At 38.3% G+C, this 21186-nt stretch overlaps 1 protein-coding gene across 2 annotated transcripts in view; it reads right to left on the bottom strand.

Annotated features, from left to right (window-relative positions):
- The window catches only part of SIMC1 (SUMO interacting motifs containing 1), a 90474-nt gene that overhangs the window by 22157 nt on the left and 47131 nt on the right, over positions 1 to 21186 (bottom strand). The window contains exons 4-8 of one of the 2 annotated variants that reach the window (XM_035014760.1): positions 20988 to 21057; positions 10123 to 10277; positions 3059 to 3211; positions 1388 to 1426; positions 1093 to 1221 (exon numbers count right to left, since the gene is read on the bottom strand). In XM_035014760.1, the coding sequence (XP_034870651.1) occupies positions 1093 to 1221; positions 1388 to 1426; positions 3059 to 3211; positions 10123 to 10277; positions 20988 to 21057 (546 nt within the window). The remainder of the gene's footprint in view (positions 1 to 1092; positions 1222 to 1387; positions 1427 to 3058; positions 3212 to 10122; positions 10278 to 20987; positions 21058 to 21186) is intronic. The other variant, XM_035014769.1, reaches the window with a different exon arrangement.

The following is a 21186-nucleotide window of genomic DNA, read 5'->3' as shown; positions in this document are numbered from 1 at the left end:
CATAGTTTCATGAAAATGTGAGAGAGTTAATGCGACAATGACAGGCACATTGCAGGGACCCAATGAATGTTTTCCTTAATCTTAGTGGGGTATTTTCATTAAATCTCTATTACAGTACTATTTGATTTGACATTTCCTTCTAATAGAGGAACCTAAACTGTGTAATAGTCTTGGCTGCCAACTGGGAGTTTAGGGGATGGTTATGAGAAGTTAGACACAGAGCTGATGGAGATAATTTCCCCAAGGATCACTATTGTACAATGGCTCTCTCATAGTTATTTCTTGTGCTAGCAACTATTCATGAATTCATATTCATTCATTTATTTTTTTCCTCTAGATTCTAAAATTACTGGTTAAAAGGAGGAATCATTGGTCCCAGCCAAGAACTCTATTTCTTAATCTCCTAAGGGAATACTTTACTAATTCATGCTTAGAGAAACTGAGTTCCTTATTTTTACTGTAGGGGCTTATTCTATAGCTCCAACTGTTTTCATTCTTGGCTCACCTCTTCTTCCCCTAATATCGGACATGCCTATTTCATTCACCCATCAGGCCTTTAGTGAACATTTATATCAGGCTCTATGGTTGAGAATCAGGGAATAGCTGAAACTTGAGGGATGATAAAGTTTTCAGCCAAATGAATAAAGTAAGAAACTGTAGGCTCCAGTTATGGTATCCTGCCTGTTTCAAGAAATTATGCCTTAGTTGCAAATAATTTGTTGAGAACCTCTTTTTTTCAAAAGGTTAAAGAGACAGGAACTCTCTCTCCACCTCTTTTTTTCCCAATTTAACTACTGTTTGGAATTTTCTTTTGAAATTCTGTTCCCAGGGGCACCTGTGTGATGTAGTTGGTTAGGTATCTGACTCTTGGTTTTGGCTTAGGTTGTGATCCCGGAGTCGTGGGATCAAGCCAAGCCCCAGGTTGGGCTCTGCGCTTAGCATGGAGTCTGCTTGAGACTCCCTCTCACTCTGCCCCTACCCACCCACTCTGCTCGCTCTCTAAAATAAATAAATAAATCTTAAAAAACAAAACAAAACAAAACCAGAAATCCTGTTCCCAGAACATAAAACAGAAACAAAACTGAGACTCACCTCTGACTCCTCTCAGGAATGTCCAGCACAAACCCAAACATCATCTCGGCAATTTTATTGGAGCTGCATGTGGGGGTCCTGTCTACCTCTACGGCTATGGACAGCATCCTTTGCAGCTGACACACAATCCTGTGTCCAGAACATAGAACACAAGTGGGTGGGAGAATCTAGCCAGGAGCCACCCGGCTAGCTGGGAGGTCCCCACCCATGTACTAAAGGACATTGTAAAGCACATACTAGGTCAGAGAGAACTACTCAAGCTATCAGCATGCTTTTATTTAGCAATTTCACCTACCTGAATCCCTCTTGCCAGATCATACTATCTGTGGTTGAGCTGTAAAAGCAAGCTACTTTTAAATTCAAAATAGAAACATCTGATCTTAAGGATCTAGAGAACTTTAAGGATCATCTAACCTATAACTTTTCTATTTTCCAGATGAAGAAACAGGTCCAGAATGACTATCAGTTATTCAAATTTCTTTGATACAGGAGAAAATACATATTTACCATATGGTTTTCCTGTCACTGGTTTCTTTACAATTATCTTTTAGTAAGTTCAGTCTCAGAACTTCAACTGGTGGACTGTGACCCTCTGTCCTATCAGACCTGAATGTGGGAGAAAGCCAGGCTGATGTGGCAGAAAGAATCTAGGCTACCCCTCAGAAAGGTGGGCCTGGCCTGAAGTCAGACTTTTTTAACATGCATTATTATTTGTGAAGGAAGAAAGGGCTCTGTTTTCAGAAAATGTGCAGTCAGTAACACAATAGGTGGCCTAGGGGCTTTGGCATCAGATTCTGGCTCTGCAATGACAAGCTGGTCAACTTTTGACAAATTACTAAATTCCTCTGAGCCCAGGTCTTCTCATCTCTAAAAAAGGGGGAATAATACCACCTATTTCATAAAGTTGTGAGTGCTGTGTAAGATATTTGGTAGATATGCACTCATTAATGGTAAATGGTAGCGCCTATTGTTAACATCATGATAAATTGACTTTTAGAGGGCCTTATTTTTATTTATAGTAATATTTAATTATAATAAATAATAATAATAATTTAGATTATAGTATTTTCTTCCATTGAAGGAATAGTGTCTGCCCCTCTCTTAGGTCTATATACTGAGGTTCTAGGATAACCTTACTTTACAGCCTCCCCCACTCTGTCAAGCAAATACTTTTTTGTTCTCAACATTCTCCCTTTAGATACAAGACTGTCTCTTAAATTAGTTAAAACCCTTAGGCCTTATATGAAAATCAGATTGGTGCAACTAGATTATAAAATAGTGTTGTAAATTTAGGCACAAATGCTGTATTTGAAGTGTCAAGTGTGATGGGCTTTTAACAATATGACTGCCATGGAATAGGTTACTTGTGCAAGGACAGTTCTGGATCCTAAAACCCTGGCATCCCTCAAAAAATGCCCAAACCACTCTCAACCCCATAAAAGAAATGCTAGGAATCTCTTTTCAGTGTGGTTTGAGGTAATGGGACCCTCCCTGGTCTGAGCCATTGCTGTTATAACCTGTTAGAATCTGCAGGTTAAACTGCTATTCTTCTCCCAGGACTGGAGGAGAGACATGAAGGTCCTTGAGGACTAGAGGCTGCTGGAACACCCACTATCCATGACTCCTTCCCTTCCATCAGTGGTCAGCTGAAGTGATGAGTAGCTGTGACCCTGTACTGTCCCTTGGAATCCAGAAAATGGATCCCTTAGCTTTTGTTTCACTTCAATTTTGTGAACTTATGTTCACTTAGTGAAGTCCTATTCATCTGAGAAAGAAAGCATCTGCTTTTGTTTAACTTTGGCATTAGAATTTAGCCTGTAGCCAAACTAAGATAGTCTTTAGTAAGAATCAGCCTATGTTACAAGAGGTTGTTAATTCTGTGGAAACTTCTTTTAGGAATGCTGCTGTTCTCTAAAGCAATAAATCCTGACAGCCCCAGGAAAGACAGCTTGTGCCTGCCCCTTACAGCTGATTGGTGTTCTTTGTCAGGTTGGGCTGGGGAGAAGGATGGCTACTGCTGGCCTTCAAGATTCCTGTTCCGGGAGAGGTTTGATTCCCATTTGGCGGCTGAGTTAATCCTTCTTCAGTTACTACTTTGACCAACCACTTGATGACATCCCTGCAATGGAAAAAAGATAAGAAAAAAAAGTTTAAACTTCTGTCTTATTGTATGGTGCTCAAAACCACAGCCTTAACCTGGGCTCTGAGGCCCCTAGATTTCCCCAAAGGTTACAAAGAGGGTTCTTAGGTGATTTTCAATATTTAAACAAGTCTAATGGAAACCCCACATTTAATTGCAGTAAGCTAATGAAGTATCGACATTTTTCTGAGTTGTTATTGAAAGGTACCTCTGGGGTCAAAGAATACTATCTGTGGCTTCCTGATTAGAAACATGCACTGAGCAGATGGAAAGTTTGACTGGATGACCACAGAGATCCTTGCTGGCTTTCTATGATTAGGTGTCATCTACTAATGCTAATAATTGAGGGTAGAGTATGTTCAATGGAGTCATACTTTATGCAGGGTGAAGGCTTTAAAAGTTAGTAAGGTAAAAACATCTCATATAGTCAAAATTACTTTTGATGATCATTTAGGTAACCCAGTTAAAAATGGTGGATTTAATACACACTTCTAATTTTGTTACCTCCTAAATCCCACTGATGCTAGAGTAAATAATTCTTTTAAAAATCCACAAGGAAGAGGAGAAAAGGAAGGGAGACAATAACAGTGAAATTTTAGAAGATGGAAGGGAAATGAAGTATAATCACAAAATAGAATATTACATAGTAGTGAAAATAAGTAAGCTACAGTGATAAGTGATAGTAGGGACAAACCTTAGTACTCTATAATATAAAGTGAAAAATAAAAGTTCCAACAGATTATGTATAGCATGATATCCTTTAATATACAGTAGGAAGGAACTAAAATATAAACATACACTTTATAGGAACACATTTAGATATAATAAAATGACATAGAGACGGAAAGGAAATGATGAACATACAGAATGCTGATCACTTTGGGTGCAGGAAGGTGCAAAGTAGGTGATAGGCAGATGGATGTATGTTTAGATCCAGGTAATTGTCAAGGTACCAGCCTTTGATTTGGGGGGTGGATTAAGAGATGCTGATTACAAAAATCAAAAGTAACCAATTAACTAGATAAGGCAAGTATGTCATGCTTTAAGGATTTTTTTTTTTTTTTTAAGAGAGGGAGAGAGGTGGGGCAGGGGCAGAAGGAGAGGGAGAGAAATAATCTTAAGTGGGCTCCACACCCAGCATGGAGCCCAATGTGGGGCTCAATCTCACAACCCTGAGATCATGACCTGAGCTGAAAATCAAGAGTCGGATGCTTAACCGACCTTGCCACCCAGGTGCCCCTGTAAGGATGATTCTTTTTTTTTTTTTAATTAACGTATAATGTATTATTTGTTTCAGGGGTACAGGTCTGTGATTCATCAGTCTTACACAACACCCAGTGCTCACCACAACACATATCCTCCCCAATGTTTAAGGATGATTCTTAATCTAAGTCTATGACTTTAGCAAAGGGATGGATTTTAACTGACTTAGCAGAATTGAGAAAGCCGAATCCTAAACCAGCAATAGAGAAGAGTAATCCTATTTAATCCTATTTACCAAAAAAGAAAAAAAAATCTTCAATAAGCTGTGCAAATGGCAGTGCAAAGCTTCTCTGAAGGAGAATGAAAGGATATAAGGGAAAATAAGCATAATGGTTTGTAAGCTCTTTTAAGATTTTTTTTTTTTTTTTTGGACAGAGAGAGGGAACACAAGCAGGGGAGTGGGAGAGGGAGAAGCAGACTCCCACCTGAGCAGGGAGCCCGATGTGGGGCTCGATCCCAGGACCCCGGGATCATGACCCGAGCCGAAGGCAGACGCTTAACGACTGAGCCACCAGGCGCCCCTGGTTTGTAAGCTCTTTAAGAAAAAGTTTTAGACTCTAAACAAGTTAACATTGTGGAGAGATAAAACTGAGGGTCTTTGGACTAGGATACCAGGCACAGCTGGGAGGCAAGGGTATCAAAGCACAACAGCGGCACGAAGTGAACATATGCATGCTGAACACAGAGGCCCTTGCTATTTTCCCACACTTGTCTTCCAAAAACTTGGCATCCCGGTCTTTACCCTTTATGTAGGAAATTGGAAGTCTTCTTTGAAAAACCCATCCAGCTCAACCAAGAGGAAAGACCTGAAGACACTGACAGGGTATTTTCTAAAAAATGGGCAGTCAGTTCTACCTACAGGGAAGTACAGAAATGACAAGTCCTCCCATGTACTTTGAGCTTTCATCAACAGTCAAGTCTGTCACCCTTAAACTTGGATAGACTACCAAGGTTTACTAGACATTTATGAAAATGTTCCACTATGAGAGATTAAGACCAAAATAACCAAAACCAATGCTCCCTCCCCACCCCCCCCGCTAAAAAAGTAACTTGGGAGAAAATAAGACTATGCAGAGAATAAACAAAAACAAAAGCCATCATCAGTATCACCAAAGATATGAGAATGTATGGATCCATGAAAGAAGAAAACAAGAACAGAATACTATTTATTAATTTTAAAAAGGAACATTTAGAGACAAAGTAAAAAAAGCCCTTGGAAATTAAAAACATAATAACAGAAATAAAAACTCTATTTTCAGGAATGAAGGAGGTTTCTGAATGCCCAGAACAATGGATGAATGCAGACCTACAACAAGCATACTGGGCAAAAAGAGGATTCTAAAAATTTTCGGAGGAAAAACTTAGGGCATATACAAAGAATCAGTAATCAAAGTAACTTACGACTTCTTAACAGCAATTGTGGAAACTAGAAGAAAATGGAAAATTTCCTTCAGGGGGGCACCTGGGTGGCTCAGTTGTTAAGTGTCTGCCTTCAGCTCAGGTCACGATCCCAGGTTCCTGGGATTGAGCCCCATATCAGGCTCCTTGCTCAGCAGGAAGCCTGCTTCTCCCTCTCCCACTCCCACTGCTTGTGTTCCTGTTCTTGCTATCTCTGTCAAATAAATAAAATCTTAAAAAAAAAAAAAAAAGAAAATTTCCTTCAATGTTCTGTAGAAAAGCTATTTGTAATCTAAATATCTATACTGCTATCAATCAACATATGGGAAGATAAATATTTTCAGATATTGAAGATCTCAAAAATTTTACTTCCCACATCCATTTCTAAGAAGCCACTGGAGACTAATCTATTAAAATGAGGGAGTAAACCAAGAAAGAGAAGATATAGGGCAAACAAACATACAAAAGATCTAACTTTGGAAACAGATAAAGGAAATTCTCACATTTATGATAAAAACTGGCAAAGAAGACAACCAATCCAGACTGAAGGAGGTCTTTAAGAAGAAGAAGACTACCCAGTGCAAATGAACATCTTGAGGGGAGATTTAGAGCAAATAGAGAATTTGGGGTTAACTTCCAATATGCACAAATAATACAGGGGAACTAAAAATAAGGCAATTATTAACTCTAAGGAAACACAAAGGTATGAAAGAAAGGAAAAGTAATCATAGTTTAGTACTTGGCTCAACTCTGAGTTGAACATTGAATATTGATTCTGAAGAAAATTACGATATAAGTAAATTAATAGTATGGGGGCTGGGAAATGTGTGTGTCAGGGAGGAGGGAGGGAGGAAAAAAGAGCTAACTTCTTGTCCTTCATGTAGAAAGTCAACAAATAATAGTTAATAAAGAAAAATCAAGAATTAGCAATACAAGGTATTGCTATTTAGTCATACAGAGGTAAATATCCAAAAAATCACATAAAATAGTAAAGTGATTACCCTTGTGGGAAAGGAAAATGCAGGTGAAGGGACTTGGGAACTAGTGTATTTCTTAAATCTTATAGAACTAGTTTATTCTTTGTATGAACAGTTAAAAGAGAAAAGAAAGCCCCATAAGAAAGGGTAATATAGAGAATGACTTGCTGCCTCTCCCTCTTTTTAAAAATTCCCATCTTTGAGATAAGAAATAACAGATGCTGGTGAGGATGTGGAGAAAAAGGAATCCTCTTGCACTGTTGGGAATGTAAATTGGTACAACCACTAGGGTAACAGAATGGAGGTTCCTCAAAATTTAAAAATAGAAATACCATTATGATCCAGTAATCCCACTACTGGGTATTTAAAGAAAATGAAAATGCTAATTCAAAAAGATATATGCACCTGTTCTGTATGGATAGATGTTTTTGTGATTTGTCCCGCATAACCGACCATCTGGACCTGCATGTACACAGGCAGGCTAAGGAATGTTGTTTGTGAGACTCATGCTGTGTGAATAATCTTGGGAGCCTGGTTGTTTGAAATACATTATCTGGTCTCCAGGTCAGAACTGGCCCTTCCGTTCTGGATGCCAAGGGCGACAAATCTTATCTCTCATCCCCTCCTGCTCCATGCTGGGCTGGCTCCCTGAAATGAAATCCTGGAGGGAAGGCAGACACACATAGCCCAGGCTCCTTGAAAATATAGAAACATGATAACATGGAAATACAGCTTGTTCCAAACTGCATGTAGGCAAACAAATGTTTAATTTCAAACCCTGTTATTTGCCCTATAAATATGGCCCTTATGGGAATGATCAGTTGGAAGTCTCGCCTGAGGGGAGGATGCTCTGCCCAGGTTTCTCAGTTGGGACTCCTGCCTTGCTGGAGTTTCCATGGGGCTTCCCCAGCTGATGAGGTTGGATGTTTTAAGTACCTGGTTTGATGTGACTTTGCCTTATTCTCATTTATTGCCTATTATTACCTTCATCTATATGTAGATTCTTTTCCTCTTCTGTTTCTATTAGGTTTCTATAATAATAATAAACTTTTCTTTCCTTTTTGAAACGGAAACATGGCTGCTGAGAATCTTTTGTTCAGAACAGCACCCCTATGTTTATTGCAGCATTATTTACAACAGCTAAGACATGGAAGCAACCTAAGTGTCCATCAATAGATGAATGGATAAAGAAGATGTGATATATTTACACGCACACACACACACACACATACACAATGGAATAATAGCCACAAGAAAGAATGAAATCTTGCCATTTGTGAGAACATGCATGGACCAAGACGGTATTATGATAGATGAAGTAAGTCAGAGAAAGACAAATACCACATGATTTCACTTATTTGTGGAATCTAAAAAACAAACAAACAAAACAGAAACGGACTCATAAATTCAGAAAACAAATTGGTGGTTGCCAGAGCACAAGGGGTAGAAGGATGAGTAAAACAGGTGGAGGGGATTGGGGGGTATAGGCTACTAGTTATGGAATGAATAAGTCACATGGATGAAAGGTACAGCACAGAGAATGTAATCAATGATATTATAGAAGTGCAGTGTGGTGTCAGACGGTAGCCACACTTGTGGTGAGCATAGCATGATATATAGAGTTGTCAAATCACTATGCTGCACACCTGAAACTAATATAACATTGTGTGTCAGCTCTACTTCAATTAACAAAAACTCATCTTTGAGGTTTATATACAATAAATTGCCCACAGGTTTTTACTTGATGAGTTTTGATAAATCTATGTATACATCTATATAACCACAACCTCAATCCAATATCCATCTCTTAGTGAATCAAAGATTAACAGGTTTTTCCTCCATCTGAACAGATGATTTTTCTCATTGATAAAAAACAAAATAGAGGATTTGGCTTGATTTAGAAGCCACAAATGCCTATCTTTATTTTTTATTTTTTAAAGATTTTATTTATTTATTTGACACAGAGAGAGAAAGCACAAGTAGGCAGTGTGGCAGGCAGAGAGAGAGGGAGAAGCAGGCTCTCCACTGAGCAGGGAGCCTGACGTGGGGCTTGATCCCAGGACCTGGGGATCACGACCTGAGACGAAGGCAGATGCTTAACCGACTGAACCACCCAGGCGCCCCACAAATGCCTGTCTTTAAACCTTAAACCCAAGATCACACTCTGCATGGTACAAAATAGAAATGAAAGCAACTGACATGACTGGATCAAGTAAGTCTGTTTCTCTCTTCTCCCACTCAATCCAATCCTATGCTCACAAAGCAGAATGGTTGCTAGAGCTGCTCTCATTAATTAAATTGTTATTTTTCTATTTAAAACCCAACTATGCTATCCCTGTGCTCTTCGTAGATTCTCTACTTACTGATTTTCTAATCATTAACATTTAAACTACATAAAATGCCACATCTAGGAAAATGAATATGGCCATGCAAACTAAGCAGGGAAGCTGGCTAATGCTCAAAACAATATGAAGCTTCCTCCTTTTTTTTATTAAAGTAGTTATAATAGTATCCCATATTGGCCCATACAAAACTATTTTTAACAAACATGCAAGAACATATGGGAACATAAATATGAATGGAAGAGTTTCAATGATGCTGGTAAAAAAAAGGATGCTGGTACTTTAGTCTGGTGAGAACCATTTCCAAAAAAAGCAAGGGTTGTAGTTTCAGGAGGAAAATTCCAGCCTGAAATCACCACCCTAGAAATCACATTTTCTCCCACTGATATAAGGATATGGTATCTCCCTGCTCTGAAGCTTCCAGAAGCGCTCTCTTGCCCTGATTCTACAAAAAAGAACACATGCTTGCTAGCTACCATTTTGACTGTATTGTTAGCCACATGACCTATTATCATATATTAGTTTTCAGAAACTAGTAGCGACAAATTAGAGTTCTTGAGTTATTCAGGGAGAAGGAAATAAACTGAGGTTCATAAAAGCTGTGAAAAGTTTTACGTAAGTTAAGGTCTCCTTTACGTAAGTTAAGCCCAGGTCTCCTGAGGCTGTCTGGACAATTCTGAAATACACCAAAGGACATCTGATGGTCTTGAGAAAAACCACGAAGGCTGTGGTGCCTGACACATAGCTGGTACAGAGAGATTTTCTTTTAGGATCATCCATAGTTTTAATAGCTATCCCTGTTACACTATCGAGTGACTATAGTCTCATCCACCCAATGTTCTTGAGCCTTGAGTAGCTGCCCACTTACGGCCCCGACCTCTCGTCACCCCCAGGCTCAGGCGCTGGTTACCTGACATTGTGGGGCTGCTTGTCGCAGGACAGCACAGTGCTTGCAATGGACTGCTGCAGGTGCTGTCGCTGCCTCCTCAGAATCTGCTGGAAGTCATCTTCTAGAGTCTGTACCACATAACGCAGAAAAAGGACTCGCCCAGGCAGATTCTGTCCCTGTGGGAGAAAAAAATGAGAAGTATTTCCTCTCAATTTCCCGATGACAGTGAGTATTGGGCTCTCATAAATATGAAGTCCAAGGGAAGGCCATGTGTCAACAAGTGTGTCTGTACCTAAAAGAAGCTCCTGAGAGAGCAGGCAGTCCAGATCATTACAAAAGAGGGGAAATAGGGCAGTCTCGGAGCCTGGAGGCTCAGGACTATAGACTTCCTAATTTTAAGAGATAGATAACCAAGAAGTCAGTCTCAGGACAAACCCCAAACTGTGGATATCAAAACAGAGAGACATAACTGGCTCCTAAATGACCCTGTTGAGCTGCTGGATCAAGCAACCATGATGTCCATACCACTGCTAAACTTCCAGTAACATGAGCTGATGCATAGCCTTATTGTTTTTGCAAGTCTGAGTTGGGTTGTTACAGGTGAAATGATCCTAACTGAGAAAGCCCAACCGAAAGCATGTGGGCTTTGATGGCACACAGACCTTATGTATTTATTTTCGTTTGATGTTTTAAACTCAGATCCACACCTTCTTCAACTTGCCCTTCTGAGTCTCAGTGTCTTTGTGATTTACATGGTGGGAACGGTAACGGTACCAAAACCAGTGTAAGCACCTGTGACACAAGAGGCAGACATGTACCATTTGTTGGTTTCCCTTTACTGGGAGACGAGTGCTGGGACCCAGGCCCAGGAGCTCAGGCTTTGAGGAGTCGAAAAATAAGGCCCCAAACCATTTCTGGACTCTTTAGGAACTTTTCAAACACTAGGGGGTAGGCATATACTCTGAGAATATATACTCATGGACTAGGGTATGGTTTAGTCAGCAGGAAAAAGAATGACCATTGTAAGCACAAACAATTTCTTTCTTTTTAAAGAGGTGGGGATGGATAACTTTGTCTTCCAAATGTGTACATTTTTTTCTCTAATCCTTGTTAATTGGTGCAAATGATTTTTTAAAAACCAAGTACTTGTGCTAGATTTATGACGGAAGTCTTCCACTAACACCACTCTCCACTACTGCTTGCCCCGAGTACCCTAGAGGGAAATTTTAAACTCTTTCTTCTGAAAGTTACCCTAAACATCTCTAAAAAGATGCTTTTATCACTATTTCTTGATTTATTAACTTTAGACATTACCTATTGGCTTTGCTATGCTAGATAAGGATTTAACTCACTTGTGCCATTTCCCTGCTTCTCTTCCTAAAATAACTATCTCAATTTATGTTCCATCATCTATAGAGTATCTCTTGACTCCCCACTTGATATAAAGATAAAGATGTTATAGCAACCCTACTATTCTCAGAGATCCTATCCCTTTTCATCTCCTAATCTTTATCTTCTACGCTTTTGTTTTCCACTGTCAAGGCTAATAGACTTGTCTTATGTGCTTTGTATATAAATTGATTCTAAATCTTATAACTAAACAGTGTTTACAGTAAGAGGACTATGTTAAAATTATTTACTATGGCACAGGAGAGAGACTCTACTGGCTATGTTTTTGAGAGAGAGAAACAGCTGGGTTACAAGGCCTTTTCTGTGGGGACTAACAGCCTTCCATGGACTGATGGTGGAAATCCATATAGTAGTATACTAAGAAAATCATTCCTTTCTTGTGAAGCTTTTTGATTTTCCTAAAGTTTCTTTTTTTATCCTCCCTACATTGCCTACAGTGAACATTTTACTTCTTTCAACTCAAGAATGGTGTTGAATCTTGAGAATACCCTTCTTTTCCAATTTTTTTTCATTTTTAAAAACAACTTTATTGAAAAACCTTAAAAATTCACCCATTTTAAATGTACAGTTCAATGATTTGTTGTAAATTTATTGAGTTTGGCAACTATGACCATCAATTTTTAGAACATCTTCATGTTCTAAATGACTCAGTTGGTTAAGTGTCCAACTCTTGGTTTCAGCTTAGGTCATGATCTCATGGGTCATGAGATTGAGCCCCATGATGGGCTTCACGCTCAGCATGGAGTGTGCTTGAAAAGTCTCTTCCTCTTCCTCTCCCCCTACTCATGAGCACTCTCTCATTCTAAAATAGATAAATCTTAAAAAAAAAAAAAAAGAACATCTTCATAACTGAAATAAGATCGCTCATGCCTGTTTACAGTTAATTCCCGTCCCCACCTCTAACTCCAGGTAAACACTCCTCTACTTTCTGGCTCTACTGATTTGCCCTTCTGGACATTTCATATATGCAGAATTATACAATATGTGATCTTGTGTATGTGGCTTCCTTTTACTTAGCTTAATATTTTTTTGAGGTTTGTCCATGTCTTAGCATGTATCAAGAGCTAATTTTTTTTAAATTACTGAATAGTATTCCCATGTATAAATATAGCACATTTTGCTTATCCATTCAACTGTTGATGGACATTTGGTCTGTTTCCACTTTTTGGCTATTATGAATAATGGTGCTATGAACATTCACATGTAAGCCTTTATTAGACATATATTTTCATTTTTGGGGGGGTCAGTACCTGGAAGTGGAATAGCTGGGTCATATGATAAGTTTATGTTTAATTTTTTAAAGAAACTGTCAAACTGTTTTCCAAAGTGGTTGTACCATTTACATTCCCACCAGCAATGTATGAAACTTACTGTATCTCTACTTTCTTGGCAACATTTGTTATAGCCTGTTTTCTTTTTAAAATTTTTAAAAATTGTGGTAAAAAACATGTAACAGTTTATTATTTTAACCATTTTTAAGTGTACAGTTTAGTATTGTTAAGTATATTTCCGTAGTTGTGCAACAGATCTTCAGAACTTTTCCATCTTGCAATATGAAACTCTATACACATTGAATAATAACACCCAATGTCCCCCTCCCCCTAACCCCTGGTAACCAACATTCTATTTGCTTTTAAAAAAAAAATTTTTTTTTTTTAAATTTAAGTAGGCTCCATGCCCAGCGCAGAGCCCAATGTGGGGCCCAACAGGGGGCCTGAACCCACGACCCAGAGATCAAGACTTGAACTGAAATCAAGAGTTGGAGGCCCAACTGACTGAGCCAGCCAGGTGCTCCCATTTGTTTTTTATATTAATATGACTACTATAGATACTTTGCATACATCAAATTATATATTGTCTTTTTTTGTGACTGGCTTATTTCACTTAGTATCTTGTCTTCATTATGCTACCATCCATGTTGTAGCATATGGGAGGATTTCCTTTCTGTTTAAAGCAGAATTAATATTTCATCTTATCTGTATATACCACATTTTGTTTACCTAGTTATCTGTTGATGGACAGTTCGGTTAGTTCCACTTCTTGGCTATTGTGAATAATGCTGCTATGAACATGGGTGTGCAAATATCTTTTCGAGACCCTTCTTTCAATTCTTTTACATATATACCCCTGTGGGAGTATATGAAGTGGGATTGATGGATCATATGGTAATTCTATTTTTAATTTTTTGAAGAACCACCATATAATCTTCATAGCGGCTATACTATTTTATAATCCTACCCACAGTGCGCAAGTGATCTAATTTCTCTATATCCTTGCCACTACTTATTTTCCGTTAAAAATTTTTCTTTTAATAGTACCCGTCCTGGGGCACCTGGGTGGCTCAGTCGTTAAGCGTCTGCCTTCGGCTCAGGTCATGGTCCCAGAGTCCTGGGATCGAGCCCGGCATCAGGCTCCCTGCGCGGGAAGCCTGCTTCTCCCTCTCCCGCTCCCCCTGCTTATGTTCCCTCTCTCGCTGTGTCTCTCTCTGTCAAATAAATAAAATCTTAAAAAAAAAAATAGTACCCATCCTGTTGGGTGTGAAATGATATCTCACTGTAATTTTGATTTGCATTTCTCTGTGATTAGTGATGTTGAGCATCCTTTCATATGCTTATTGGCCATTTGTATATCATCTTTGGAAAAATCTCTATTCAAGTCCTTTGCCCTTTTAAAAATCAGGTTATTTTGTTCAATTTTTCCTTTAATTCTGCCAGTTTTGTAGTAAAATGTTTAAATGTTGTTGAGTTATAGGAGTTCTTTATATATTCTGGATATTAACCCCTTATCAGATATGTGATTATTTTTTATTTTTATTTTTTTAAAGATTTTATTTATTTATTTGAGAGAGAGAATGAGGGGGGGGGGGAGGGTCAGAGGGAGCAGACTCCTCGCCGAGCCTGATGTGGGACTTATCCCGGGACTCCAGGATCATGACCTGAGCCGAAGGCAGTCGCTTAACCAACTGAGCCACCCAGGCGCCCTGTGATTTTTTTTTTTAAAGATTTTATTTATTTGACACAGAGAGAGAGCACAATCAGGGGGAACAGCAGGCAGAGGGAGAGGGAGAAGCAGGCTCCCCACTGTCCAAGGAGCCCAATGCAGGGCTGGATCCCAGGACCCTGGGATCATGACCTGAGCTGAAGGCAGATGCTTAACCAACTGAGCCACCCAGGTGCCCCCAGATAGGTGATTTTAAAAATATTTTCTCCCATTCTATAGACTGCCTTTTCACTCCTGACTGTGTTCTCTGATGCACAGAAGTTTTAAACAACTTTGCTATCGTTCCATTTGTCTATTTTTGCTTTATTTGCTCATGTCTTTGGTGTCATATTAGAGAAAACAATGCCAAATTCAATGTCATGAAGTTTTCCCCTATATTTTCTCCTAAGAGTTTTATAGCTTTTGGTCTGATATCAGAGATCTTTGTTCCATTTAGAGTTAATTTTTGTATATGGTATTAGATAAGGGTCCAACTTCATTCTTTTGCATATGGCTATTCAGTTTTCCCAAAACTATTTGTTGAAGAGACTATCTTTTCCCCATTGAATGATCTTGGCACCCTTGATGAATATCACTTGACCATACTCACAAAATTCTGGGGGGCAGGTTCTCCATTTTATTGCACATGTCTATATGTCTGTCTTTATGAGATTACCACACTGTTTTGATGACTGTAGCTTTTTAATATATTTAAAATCAACAAGTATGAATAGTCCAACTTTGTTCTTTTTCAAGATTGTTTTGGCTATTCAGGGTCCTCTGAAATTCCATCTGAATTTTAGGACAGAGTTTTCTATTTCTGCAAAAAGCGCTGCTGGGATTTTGATAGGGACTGTGCTGACTCTGTGCTGACTGTGCTGATTGGGTACTACTGACATCGTAACAATATTAATTCTTTCAATCTATGAGCATGAGATATCTTTTTTTTTTTAAAGATTTTATTTATTTGACAGAGACAGAGAGAGCAGGAACACAAGCAGGGCTTGGAGTGGGAGAGGGAGAAGCAGGCTTCCTGCTGAGCAAGGAGCACAGTGTGGGACTCGATCCCAGGACCCTGGTATCGTGACCTGAGCCGAAGGCAGACGCTTAACCATCTGAGCCACCCAGGCGCCCTGAGCATGAGATATCTTATCATTTATTTATGTCTTCTTTATTTTCTTTCAGTAATGTTTTGTAGTTTTCAGTGTACAAATTGTTCATCTCCTTGGTTAGGTTTACCCCTAAGTATTTTATTGTTTTTGATACTTTTGTTAATAGAATTGTTTTCCTAATTTCCTTTTCAGATTGTTAGTATGCAGAAATGCAACTGATTTTTGTGTCTTGATTTTGTATCCTGCAACTTTGCTGAACTTGTTTATTAGCTCTAAGAATTTTTCTGTGTAGAATCTTTAGGGCTTTCTTCATATAAGATCATGTTATCTATGAACAGAGATAATTCTGCTTCTTGCTTTTCAATGTGGATGTCTTTTATTTCCCTTCCTTGCCTAACTGCTTTGGGTAGAAACTTCTAATACTATGTTGACTAGAAGAGACAAAAGTAGGTATCCTTACCTTATTCCTGATCTTAAGAGGAAAAGCTTCAGTATTTGACCACTGAATATGATGTTTGCTGTGGGTTTTTCCATATAGTGTTTTTACAAGATAGTTTCTTTCTATTCCTAGTTTGTTGAGAGTTTTTATGATGAAATGTGTTGAATTTTGTCAAATGCATTTTTTTTGCATCAATTGAGATGATCATGTGGTTTTTGTCCTTCCTTCTGTTAATGTAGTGTATTTCATTGATTGATTTCTGTATATTGAAACATCCTTATATTCCCAGATAAATCCCACTTGATTATGATGTATAATCCACATGATATGGTGTTGAATTTTGTTTGCTAGTATTTTGCTGGGGATTTTGCATTAGTGTTCATAAGGGATATTGGTCTGCAGTTTTCTTCTAGTGTCTGTATCTGGCTTTAATATCAGGGTGATGTTGGTTTCATAGAATAAAGATACTTTATATGATATCTATCTTTTAAAATCTACTGGGACTTAATTAGTGGCCTAACATATGGTTTTATCCTGGAATATGTACCATGTGCACTAAGAAGAAGGTACATGCTGTTGGGGGTAGAATATTCTGCATATAACTGTTAGATCTGGTTGGTTTATTACATTGTTTAATTTTTTCTCTTTCCTTACCTATCTTCTATTCTGGCTATTCTATTCATTATTGAGAGTGGGTTATTGAAGTCTCCAATTATTAATATAGAACTGTGTATTTTTCCCTTTAATTTTGTCAGTTTTTCCTTCGTATCTTGATGGTCTATCATTAGGTACATAAATATTTATGATTGTTATATCTTACAGCTGTATTGAAAATTTTAATTAATATATAATGTCCTCCTTTGTCTCTTGTAACATTTTCTGATTTAAAGTTTATTTTGTCTCATATTAGTACAGCCACCTGTGCTGTTTTGGTTACTATTTTCATGAGGATCTTTTCCCATTTTTTCACTTTCAATCTACTTGTGTCTTTGGATGTAAAGTGAGTTTCTTGTAGATAGCATGTAGTTGGATCATGTGTTTTTATCTATTCTGCCAATCTGTGTCTTTTGATTGGAGAGTTTAATCCATTTACATTTACAGCAATTACTGATAAGGAAGGATGCACTTCTGTCATTGTGCTGTTTTCTAAATGCCTTACAGCTTTTTTGTTCTTTATTTCCTGCATCATTTTCTTGTCTTTAGTTGACTTTTTAGAGTGAAAGTTTGAATTCTTTTGTCATTTCCTTTTGTGTATTTCTATAGCTGTTGTCTTTGTGGTTACCACTGTGATTGCCTTTAATATTCTAAAGTTATAATACTCTAATTTGAACTCATACAAGCTTAACTTCAATAACATATAAAAACTGTTCCTTTACAGCTCTGTCACCCTTTTGGTTGTTGATGTCACATAACCACATCTTCATACAAAACAAATTAATAGTTCTTTTAAATGCATTAGTATCTTAAATTATGTAGAAAGCAAAATGTGGAGTTTCAAAGTTATAATAATCCTAGCTTTTAGACTAGTATTAGAATTAGTCACTTAACCATGTACAAAATCAAATGTTATAAAATGTTGTTACAATAATAGCAGTTTTTATAATTGCCCATGTATTTACCTTTACTGACATCTTTATTTCTTCATATGGCTTCAAGTTACTATTCAGTGTTTCATTTTACTCTGCAGGACTCCCTTTAGGTTTTCTTGCTGGGCAGGGCTGGTGGAAATGAGCTCCTTCAGCTTTTGTTTATCTGGGGATGTCTTTATTTCTGTCTCATTTTTGAAAAATAATTTTGTTGAATAAAGGAATCTTGGTTGAGTTTTATTCTTTAGCACTTTGAATATATCAGCTCACTACCTTCTGGCCTCCAAAATTCCTGATGAGAAATCTGCTGATTATCTTACCGAGATCCTGTATGTGATGTGTTGTTTCTCTCCTGCTGCTCTCCCTCATTTCTGAAGGATGGTTTTGCCAGATATAGTATTTTTGGTTAATAGCTTTTTTTCCTTCAGCACTTTGAATATATCAATCTATTGCCTTCTGACTTGCGAAGTTCTGCTGAGAATCTGCTAAAAATCTTATGCTAAAAATCTTATGCTAAAAATCTTATGCAATCTTATACACACCATGTATATGGTGAGTCACTTTTTTCTTGCTGTTTTCAAGATTCTGTCTTTAACTTTTGACACTTTGATTATAATATGTCTTGGTGTGGGTCTCTGGTTTAACCTCACTGGAGTTGAGCTTCATAAAATTGTATGTCCATTTCTTTCCACAGATTTGGGAAGTTCAGGGTCATTATTTTTTCAAATAAGCTCTCTGCCCCTTTCTCTCTTCTCTTTGGACTCCTATACTGCATATATGGTCCACTTAATGATGTCCCATAGTCCTTTAGGCTCTCTTCAATTTTCTTCATTATGTTTTCTTTTTGTTCCTGTGTCTCAATGACTTCAAATGACCTTTCTTCAAGTTCATTGACTGTTTTCTTCTGCCTGTCAAGTCTGCTGTTGAATCCCTCTAGTGAATTTTTCAATTCAGTTATTATACTTTTCAGCTCCAGAATATGTTTGATTCTTCCTAATAGTTTTTTAATATTCTCATTTTGTTCATGCATCATTTTCATGCTTCAGTTAGTCATTTCTCTCTCTGTTCTCTTTTAGCTCCTTGTGCATTTTTTAAAAAAGATTTATTTATTTATGTTAGAGAGAGAGTGTGTGTGTGCACACGTGTGCACACATCAACAGGAGGGAGTTGCAAGAGCAGAGGGAGAAACAGAATCCCAAGCCGACTCTGTGCTGAGCACAGAACCCGTTGCAGGGCTCGATCTCATGACAACCTGAGCAAAAATCAAGAGTTGGATGCTTAACTGACTGAGCCACCTGGTGCCTCTCCTTGAGCATTTTTAAGATAGTTTAAAAACATTCTTTGTTAGGAAATTAAGAGATCTGTGTTTCTTTATGGTTGGTTTCTGGAGCTTTATTCTATTCCTTTGACTGGGACATATTTCCCAGTTTCTTCGTACACCTTGTAATCTTTTGTTGAGGCTTAAGCATTTGAAAAAACAAACACCCTTCCCAGTCTATCCACTGAGTTCATGCAGGGTAAGATCTTCACCAATTAGCCTGGTTAAGGGTTCTGGACTCTCTCAGAACTTTTCAGGGGTTGTGTTTTTTCTGGGCTTGTATCTGTGCTTTTATCTATCTTAATTTTCCAAATGGCTTGCCTTTGTTTCTTCTCAGGAGTGCAGTTTCTTGCTCCCCTGGTGCCTGCCTGTGGAACTACAAAATCGCTGAAGCTCTAACATGTGGCAGTGATCATCTCTCTTTTCAGCAGCTTCCAAATTATATCACTATTCCCATCAGTGCTCTGAGTCAGGTAAGACCAAAACTATCCTTTGGGCAGCTCCCTAATAAGCCGGGGCACTGGACTCAAAGTCCACTCTTTTGTTTCCACCCTGAGGGAGGAGCTGAGGCATGTGAGGTTTCCTCCCAGTTGCACCATGCTATGCTGGGTAGGGGAGGGGCATGGACACACAAAATAACCCAAAATTTCCTATTCCTTTCATTGAGTTCTTTCTTGATTATGCATTCTCTTGGGTACTGAAACTTCATAATTGATCTCCAGAGTTTTCACAAAAGTATTCTGGTCCATATGTTTTTCTTAACTTGGCATCTCCATGGGAGAACAATAGCCTGGAGCTTCCTTGTCTTTCATCTTGGTAATGTTTCCCAGATCATTCTTTTTTTTTTTTTAAGATTTTATTTATTTGACAGAGAGAGACACAGTGAGAGAGGGAACACAAGCGGGGTTGTGGGAGAGGGAGAAGCAGGCTTCCCATGGAGCAGGGAGCCCAATGTGGTGCTCAATCCCAGGACCCTGGGATCATGACCTGAGCCAAAGGCAGACACTTAATGACTGAGCCACCCAGGCACCCCTCCCAGATCTTTCTTAAAGCCCTAAATTATTTTGCTCCAATTTGGACTGAATGCTCTCTAGGTCTACTATTCACCATGATTTTAGGAATTCTCTTTATTATTCTCTTGGATTAGATCTAGTGTTCCCTGGATCCTGTGCCTCCCTCTTTATTATCCCCCATTCTTTTGACACATACCTTTAGGTAACCAAAGAAATGGGGTGTAGGGATATTTTTTCAAGTTCCTGTATGTCTTTATGTTACACTCACACTTGAATAATAGTTTGGTTGAGTTTAGAATTCTCTAAAATAATTTGTTCCATCCAAGTGCTTTGGGTGAGCAGACAGAAAGTTGGCAATTTAATTTAGGGATCCCTAAAAGTCAGAATGCAAAAGACTTTTTCTGGAACACTAACTCTATACTAGGTGCCTTTGTTTATGACAGATGGTTCATTCAATGTTTTTAGACAATAAATCCTCTGACTTTTTGCCTGAAATTAGGTAGTCTGATGACCGAACTTTCTGTACTCAAGAATGGAGAGGTTGTCAGTTCTATCTACAAACTTTCAACAAATTTACAGCCTATGTCTGGCTCCAACCCTCTTATATATATTGTGTTTCTGAGTTGAAAACTCTCTGCTCTAAAGCGTAGATTTCCTTGCTCCTTGGCTGCATGTATTATAGCCTGTGGCTTTCTCTGCCTAGCCTCACCAGTAACAATCTTACATTTCCTTTAGTTCTTCTAGTTTTCATTCAGATCTATTGCCCTTCCTCTTATTTTCACTGCCATGGATTTATATCTTTCTCTGTTCATTTACTATTCTTTTTAATGGGATCTCAAGGACAGGGATAAGTGAATACACTTAATTTTGAATTGGAAGACAGCACACACCATTTCAATAGGAATTTTTTGGTGGGGGTGGGAGTATAAGGAGGGAATAAGGGCAAAGACTTTACTATCAGATTTGCTTTCACTTTTGTTTCTAATTAAAACTTGTGTAAAAGATACACCCTCATAATTGTTATGTTACCTCTTCCTCCATGACATAAGTGAGCAGCTTCCAGTCCCACTCCACTGTCTTGGCATTAGCTGGATGTAGCCTGAAAGTCAAGTGACATCAATTAGAATTCTGGAGAGTTCAATGGAAGAGGGGATGTGATATGGAAGATGACAGAAACAAGAAACCTCTTATCCTCACTGCTCTTGCCCATCCTTTGACATGATACCAT

Source organism: Mirounga leonina, unplaced genomic scaffold (assembly GCF_011800145.1).
Source record: "Mirounga leonina isolate KUSES-001 unplaced genomic scaffold, KU_Mleo_1.0 Mir_104, whole genome shotgun sequence".
NCBI lineage: Eukaryota > Metazoa > Chordata > Mammalia > Carnivora > Phocidae > Mirounga > Mirounga leonina.
Note: the sequence above shows the minus strand (reverse complement) of the source record. Positions and strands in the feature narration are given on the sequence as shown.